At 36.7% G+C, this 8,398-nt stretch overlaps 2 protein-coding genes across 4 annotated transcripts; one reads left to right on the top strand and one right to left on the bottom strand.

Annotated features, from left to right (window-relative positions):
* Positions 1-486: 486 nt before the first annotated feature.
* On the top strand, positions 487-3,659 carry kmt5ab (lysine methyltransferase 5Ab). Its single transcript, XM_056747266.1, has 8 exons — positions 487-591; positions 707-801; positions 1,013-1,142; positions 2,090-2,237; positions 2,319-2,409; positions 2,501-2,560; positions 2,700-2,890; positions 3,183-3,659. The coding sequence occupies exons 1-8, from the start codon at positions 582-584 to the stop codon at positions 3,391-3,393; spliced, it is 936 nt and encodes a 311-aa protein (XP_056603244.1). The 5' UTR covers positions 487-581; the 3' UTR covers positions 3,394-3,659.
* rilpl2 (Rab interacting lysosomal protein-like 2) lies at positions 3,289-8,129 on the bottom strand. Of its 3 annotated transcripts, XR_008906584.1 has the most exons (5): positions 7,634-8,104; positions 5,448-5,599; positions 5,249-5,368; positions 4,225-5,059; positions 3,289-3,403 (listed from the first exon to the last, which is right to left on the bottom strand). XR_008906584.1 is itself a non-coding variant. In XM_056747268.1 (4 exons), the coding sequence occupies exons 1-4, from the start codon at positions 7,931-7,933 to the stop codon at positions 5,038-5,040; spliced, it is 591 nt and encodes a 196-aa protein (XP_056603246.1). In that variant the 5' UTR covers positions 7,934-8,129; the 3' UTR covers positions 3,980-5,037. The 3 variants fall into 3 exon arrangements, 2 of the variants coding, with proteins under 2 accessions (XP_056603246.1, XP_056603245.1); XM_056747268.1 differs by lacking the exon at positions 3,289-3,403 and having other exon boundaries at positions 3,980-5,059; positions 5,448-5,596; positions 7,634-8,129; XM_056747267.1 differs by lacking the exon at positions 3,289-3,403 and having other exon boundaries at positions 3,980-5,059.
* Between the last annotated feature and the right edge of the window lie 269 nt (positions 8,130-8,398).

Genomic DNA, 8,398 nt, shown 5'->3' with positions numbered 1-8,398 from the left:
ATGTATTTTAGTAATACTATAAGATAATATAAGAACAATAACACTTTTTGAACAATAAATTGAATAATAAACCTGTATTATATTATTATTATTATTATACATGCAGTAATCATCTGCAAAAGTCGTAAAAAAAATGTAAAGGGTAGGATTTGTAATATGTTTATTATGTACAATGCCTGTAACTGTTCATATGGTAGATTTAAAACGAAGACAAATAAATAAACACTTTACTAGAAATAATCTCACTAATATATAAAAATCTACATGTTCTGCAACTGCTTAGATTTCAGAATATTATCCAACGAAAATACCTTTTTGTATTGACACATGGTGTACCAGCAGATGTCCTCAGCGTGCAGAAGTAGACCATCCGGGTACTTTTCGCCTAATGTTTACGCACACTACGCGGGTGCAGCTCTGCGTTTACATACGTAAAAACTTTGTGACGCCTACCGATCGTTTGACCAATGAGAGACGAGGTAGGTTTTTAAATCTCAGGAAGTCCAGCGTTGTTTATCGTAGCACGCTGATGTATAGTAAAACAGCCTTCTCTTAACTCGTACTCTTTTCAGAAAACTAACATGGTTAAAGGTAAAACAGTTTATTCGCGTGTTTCATTTATGAAATAAATAATTAAACTTTTTGTTCTGCTTCAGGGTGCATGAACACAGCATTTGACAGATACGCTTTGTTTATTTGCCCATAGGTAAAAGGAAAACGGCAATTACTGCCAAACCGAAACCGGGGGAAGCCAGTGTAAAAGACAATGAGGCAAAAGAAAACAAACACGGAAAACCTGCGGTAAGAGATGAGGTTTTAAAAGTGTTCCCACTCGCTCTCGCGGTGCTCTGACGTCATACGCACATCGTCATGAGCAGCGACGCACACCGTTGAACCGCTTAATGCTTTGTAACTGTTGTTTTGTTATGGATTGGCGTGACTTATTTCTTTACCGTTTTATTTTGCTTAAAACACAAATTATAATGAATAAACATCTGCTCTTCTCTTGCAGACGTGCCAGGGACAGACAACAATATCCAGCTGTCTAAATTTAAAGCAGCTCCGCTCTCCTCTCCAGAAAAGCCCTCTTCAAGAAAACAATTCTGTAACAAGTACTGCACCTCTTGACACCAATAAACAGGGTAAATATATTTGTCTACAATACTGTTAACATTGTACAAACTTGATGTGTGTTTTAAGTTTGTCCTCTGTGGCAGTGTTTCACCAGGGGGCAGGGACCCACCAGGGGCATTACCAAAACAAAGAGGGCCCCAAAATGAATAAACATTATTTATTAAGCAGACACTTTTATTTAAAGTGACTTCTTATTTAGAGCATTTATATTAAAAATGAAGACAAAACAAGCATTACAGTACTCAAATATTGTTATGGACAGTGGTGGTCCTCGAGGTCAAAAAATGTATGTGTCACTCAGTACTCCAGTATTCTTCCCATAATCTAAGTCACGCATTCCGTGATTGGAAACACTGGTCAAAATAAAGATTGTGTCAGCAGTCTGTTAACTTCTTTCTCATGACCTTGATTTATTATACAGCGCTCTTTGTTTTTTTTTGTTAGTGTGGTCTTGTCTCACTGATTTACTTCTGCGGTGGACATATTCCCATCTGGAGTTTATCTTAAATTAAACTATTTGAAGGATCTTTCAGATTTGACGATGTAGTTCACCTTCAAAATGAAAATTCTGTCATTAACTCACCCTCTTGTCATTAAAAAACCTGTATGAATTTCTTTCTTCCGCAGAACACTAAAGAAGATATTTTGAAAAATGTTGTTAACAGCCCCCCATTCATTTTCATTGGCTATGCTGTTCTTTTACCAACATTTTTCAAAATATCTTCTTTTGTGTTCTGCGGAACAAAGAAAGTCATACAAGTTTTTTAATGACAAGAGGGTGAGTAAATGACAGAATTTTCATTTTGAAGGTGAACTACTTCGTTAAATTTATTAAATCATTTAATTTTGAAGGTGAACTACTCCTTTAAGAACATCATAGATGCGGCATATGCTGTATTGGCGCAAAAACACTATTCTACACCATGCTGACTGATTTATTTTTATTCATATTAAGGTGCAAATGAGTTGAACACGCCTAAACAAGAGAAACATAAGCTGGTACAAATTCGTGAACCTAATGAACAGACTGCTGTGCCCCCTGATTCTGGGGCAAGGAAACAAACACAATCTGGGCTTAACACCAAAAGATCAAAAGGCAGAAAGTAAGTCAATTTAACTTATCTGTAATTTTTTTTACAAAGTATCAATTAAAATTTTTGCCTTATGTTCTGTTTTATTTTTAGATTAAAAGGCAACGATTCTGAACAGAATCGGAAGGTCACCGATTTTTTTCCCATTAGACGAAGTTGCAGGAAAAGCAAAACTGAGCTGAAGGTGTGTAGCCTTTTTTTTGCCTACCTCCTTATATTGACAAACTTAAAAGCATTCATATTACTTCTTTTCATTGCATCTTGTATCTAAATAGTGTGAAGAACATCAGCACATTGAAGACCTCATCAAAAACAATGTGGAAGAGGGACTCAAGGTGAGACCTTGCATGACATGTACGCATTAAATTGACTTAAAGCCTCGACTTAAGTGTTGCTAGTAACATGCTAATGTGTTTGACCTACGAAAACAAGATCTTTCTTCCAGTTTTGAGCAACTTCTGTTTATTCCATCAGGTGAAATGTATTGAAGGAAAAGGACGAGGGGTTTTTGCGGACCGTGGGTTCCGGAGAGGTCAGTTTGTAGTGGAGTATCATGGGGACTTGCTGGAGATTGAAGACGCTAGGGAAAAAGAATCTCAATATGCTCAAGACCCCACCACAGGCTGCTATATGTTCTATTTCCGCTACCTCGACAAAAGCTACTGGTGAGGGTCCTTTCCTTATGTTTTCCTATACCTACACACACTACAAAAAAATGTGTGATGAATTTATCAATGATAATCAACCATTTTGATCCCCAAACCATTCACAGGGTAACCCAATTGAACATTAGGCTCTGAGAAAATTTGCATAACACTCTGTGTGTGAACAGAGTCGTAAGATTACAGTGCTTTGTGTGAATCATCTATTCTGTAATTGACTTTAAATTCGCTTTAAAATTGAGATCTTGGGTCATGTAATGAAAATAAAGTGTTATTGTCTGTTTTTCTTATTTAGTGTGGATGCTACTAAAGAAACCAGCCGTCTGGGACGACTGATCAACCACCGTAAGAATGGAAACCTTCAGCCCAAAATTCACGATATGAATGGAGTTCCTCATCTCATCTTCTTGGCATCCAGAGACCTCAAGGTAGACGAGGAGCTGCTGTACGATTACGGCGATCGCAGTAAAGAAGCCACTGCAGCTCATCCGTGGCTCAAGCATTAACTCTTAAGGACTGAAAGAACAAGACAATAAGAGATTGTCATGTTGTTTTTCTGTAATTCGTGTATATTTGCTTTGACATGATTGGTTTTAGTCCACTTTTACAAATGTATAAATTTACCATAAAATGAACTTTACCCTATAATCAATTCCCTGACATCCAGAAGGTGTTAAATAGGTTATGATTCGAAGCTCTCAGTTTTCAAGATAAATTAAGATTATTGCATTTTATATAGATAATTGAAAATAAAAAAATTCAATATGTGAAATACTGAGCGTAATGGGTCCATTTTTATTTAATTGCTTGTATCTTTAAAGATATGCTTCAATGCATTAAAGCACAGGATAGCTACAGTGTGTAAATGTGAATAAATTGTTTGTTTCCTTAAAAAAAAAATTTTTTTTACTATGAACATTAGAAACACATTCTATGAACAAGCTTTAAAGAAACATGTCAATGTAAAGATCACATTTTCAAATCTCTATTCACAGCGTTGGGGTATTAATACAGGGTAGTGGTACATGTGCGAGACACACTGACTAGATGATCTTGAAAATTTGCCATAGATCAAGGAAAAAAGTATATGACTCTACATCCCAGTACAATTTATTGGCCACCACAGTGACTTCAAATGTGATATATTACTTTTGATATAATAATTTGCAACTTCAACATATAAAAAATTATTAATACATAAAAGTTTCGGATTCACATAAAACTACTGCTTGTTGGCAAATAACACAGAAAGGTTTTGTTAAAGTTCTTAACAGATAAGAAATTTCATTCTAGTAGGAACTGTGCATGAAAACACAGCTTTGAGCTTTAACACTCACCATATGATCACTTCATACACCATAAGGAATTTTAGTGCATTTTGTTATCCGTGCAACAGCCTTCAACTATGAGCCATTGAGAGTGAGTTCAGCCAATGGAAGTCCAAAACGCTGGAGCATCACGTGATTCATGGAGCCTTCAGATAGTTCCAGGAAGTTACGTTTTGTCTTTAAATGATTTATTTCTTTCATTTTTATATTCATTAAATGTCCTTCGTCTTTAAGTGGGTAAGAAGTTTACCTCAGTTGGTCTGTTTAGTCGCTGTTCCATGCGTTACAAGTAACTTCCGGGAACTATTGAAACCGGATCCATTGGAGTCAACGGAGAAGACGCGACTCTCTCTCTCAATGGCTCTGCTTCAACCAAAACAGGATAAAATACAAAAAATTAAGCTTGGAATAAAAACCCCAACACATACATACCATACAGTACGTACAACCTATACATGTGCAATAATAATAATTAGAAAGTATTAAATCCTGCTTGTGATTTTTCATCCACTAATTATGATCTATTACAATGTAAAAAATCTACTGACTGAGCATCAAGACAAACACTGTCAGTCATACAGCCTCCATAGCACTCCACAGCCGTCACACGTTGGAATCCTGGTTGACCAATCAGAGAGTATTTCAGAAAACAAGGCACTTTAAAAAGTTGTGTCTCTCTATAACCATAGTTTTTTTTAACTGAGGAACGAGATGATTATTATTTTCTGTGCGTTGACATCACACATGTAGGTGGTGCTGGTTTTACACTCCTTTCTGATGGTACAAAACTGGATTGTCTTTCTGTTTGGTTTTGTCAAATGGTTATTTTTGTCGGAAAGAGAATCTGAAAAACACAAAAAAGAGCTGTCAAAATAAAACATTCAATATTATTAAAGCATATATATTTTTAATTGTTAACACATTAATTTGATGTAACATTGTACCGGATTGACTGTTCTGTTTGATCGCTAAACAACCGAAAAAACATTTAGGGCACTGTCGCACTTGGTTGTGTGAAGTCAATAACACTCACAGTTTCTGAATGGTGCTTTTCTCTTTGTTGTTCTCTGAGGGGATTGTTGGGGGAGGTTCTGATGGAGAAGGGGTCTCCAGATTTACCTCCACCATGTTCTGTTCTGAGCCCAGGACCCCACTGCAAACAGAGATATCACTATCATGAGTGTGTGCATGATGTACATCAATCGAGTGCGTTGTAAATATCACGTGTTTACCTCTTGTACAGTTGTAGTTCCTCCTGGGCCACCAGCAGCTGTGCTTTGAGTTGGTTCCTCTCCTGTAGAACCTCCTTCAACTCCTGCATGGTAAACCGCGGGCGATTGGGGTCCTTTAGGTCCACAATAAGCTTGTTTGGACCGATGTTCTGCTACAAAGAAAAAACAAGTAGTTAAGCATATGTTTGTATCAGGACTAACTTACTTAACAATAAATCTCTACTGACAAAGGTTTGAAAAATGTGCAACCAAATGAACCAACAGTAACAACAAACAAAGTCCAAACTGAAATAAGATTTTAGGAACCCAAGCAGCAGGATTGGGCTCATGAAGATGATCTGAGGGAACCTTTAAAAATGTATCATAGCAACCACAACAGTTCTGTCTAAATTACCATAGTTACTGGTCGTCATGCGAATCATATTAAACCAGCTGGTCAAAGCAACTCAAAGAAGATGTAAGAAGCATTACGATTTTTTTGTCATTTGAATTATTTTAAAGAAATGTTCAGTTACCACAGTATTACTGTTTTAACAATGTAGTTGTTGTAGTAACAAGAACTAAACTAGCTATGGTATTTTAACAGAATCTAGAACTGAATGCTGAGTCCAGATAGCTCGGATTCCTCCCACATTAAACCCGGAAATATAAGTCTGGAATGCCACTCGAGGTCGGACATCTGAACTCTGAGTCAGATCAATTTACCCCGACCTCAAGGAAATGGCCACATTGCTTTTTCAATATCGTCATCAGCCATTAAAAAAACAATATCGGTAGACGACTGTGAGTTCCCTGTTGAAACCAGCATATGAAAAAACAGCATGTGCTGATTTGATATGTTTTGATGCTGGTTTGTGCTGGTTTAAACTGTTATTGTGCTGGTTTAAGCTGGTAATGTGCTGGTCCATAGCTGGTGTAAACTGGTCAAATACATAACCCAGCATATTCAGTTTTTGTCAACAGGGTTATCAATTATTAGCATAATAAACACTTAATTAAGACCAACAAATTAAAGACATGCATCAGAAAAATTGGCAATTGTTAACAATGAATAGGTAGTCGATAAATAAATTGTCAGACTTTGCAAAATTTAAAAAAAACTTTAATATTACATTATTTTATATTCTTAATATTCATGTTTATATTATAAAATAGTATTAGAGAGATTTTTCTCCATTTTTTTGCTGTCACACCATAGGACACATTTGAAATATTAATCTGTCAAATACATACATTTTAATGATAAAAGCTAATGGTTCATTATGGTATTTTAATTGAAAATGGAAATGCATCCTTGCTTAAAAAAATGGAAACCCAATAGACACCACCACAATAATTCATGGTTACAAATAATGGACCATTAGCTTTTTCTATTAGAATCCATACCAAATTATTTTTTGTAATGTGCTTTTGGTATTATTCCATTATTACTATTAAAACCATTAAATAATTATTTTTTCAACATGTTTCTATGAGATCATCATGTTTGTAGAGTGTTCGAGGGGATTAAAACGTACAATATACATTTAAGACCTAGTGGAGAAATATTAACAAATATAAGTAATAGTAAATGTGTAAAGCTGCATACAATGGAAATACACAACAAAGTAGACTAAATAGTTGGATTCGACAACTTATAATATAAAACAAGAAAAATAATTACTGTAGGTGTTATAAAATGTACTAATGATTTAACTGAGAATTTTCTTCAGCGCTATTCTGTATGTCTGTGCTATTGACCCAGAAGGCCTTTCCCCCCCAAGATGGCGGCCGCGCAACCGAAGCGCCACCTTGTGGCTGTTTCCCAAAAAGCACCTCATTGCTGATATGAGAATTATTACGCTGTCAACATTTTAACATCGCAGTGATCGTAGTTTTCTGCCTGGCATTGATTCCCTACATTTAATAACATCACAACATTCAAATAATACGTTTGGCGTACTTTAAAGCTGTGACACGTGATTGATTGGAACGCATTGAGGTCGGAGGTAAGACATTTAAACTGGGATGTTCCCAGTTAGCTCGAGGACTCCGTGCAACCCTTTGTAGTAACACCATAGTAACCGCAAAGTTCTTATGGCCTAACTACAGCAACCATAGTTTAACAATGGTATTTATAGTTTGTATTTTCATAATATTAATCCCAACCAATCCGTCAAAGCCGTACTTAGGTGGGACAAACTCACATGGTTGTTACTGGTAACGTTAGACTCCTCTGAGGCGACTCTTTCCAGCTCGCTCTTCAAGTTATCCCGCTCCATCCTCAGCTCCTCCAGTGACAGGTTATACTTGTTCACCATCATCTCAAACATCTCCAGCACACGGACGATTTTAAACTGTAAATCCGAGAACTCCCGAGCGCCCGTGTTCACTTTCAACAGATCTCTACCGATCACATACGAAATGTCGTAAACATCTTCAACTGTCAGATCCAGCGCGTCCTTGTCGAAAGCCTGCATGGGGGAACTGTCCTGGCGGTCTCCCATTTTTATATAAAACCATCAACTCCCTAGTTACGAAAAATAAATGCAGAGCGACCCAGAAGTTTTCCAGTAACTTCCTCTATAACAAACTGTACTTCTGGATTTGAGTGACGTTTTAACCAGCCAATGGATGTCTCGCTCCATGACACTACATAGATTAGTGCCAACGTCCCTTTACGAAAAGTCTCCGCACTTCCGACCATTTTTGCAGCGTTTTCGGCAGCTCAAAAAGAGCAAGTCTATCTACTTGAATAGGGAGAGAATTGTACCTCTAAAATGTCTGGCTACGGTTACAATAAATTAACGTTATTCGGACCAACATTTAAACATGACATCAACTGTGCAAAAATATTTTTCTTACGCGCAGAGAGAAACACCGTACAAACCCATCTACTTTGCCACGGAATTGTACTATTCCCGTTTACAGTGATACCTATGGAAGCCCGTTTCCGCCAGTGTTGGGATTTT

Source organism: Triplophysa dalaica, chromosome 4, assembly GCF_015846415.1.
Source record: "Triplophysa dalaica isolate WHDGS20190420 chromosome 4, ASM1584641v1, whole genome shotgun sequence".
In the NCBI taxonomy this organism is placed as follows: Eukaryota; Metazoa; Chordata; class Actinopteri; order Cypriniformes; family Nemacheilidae; genus Triplophysa; species Triplophysa dalaica.
The sequence above is the reverse complement of the archived record's forward strand: the minus strand, read 5'-3'. Positions and strand labels throughout refer to the sequence as shown.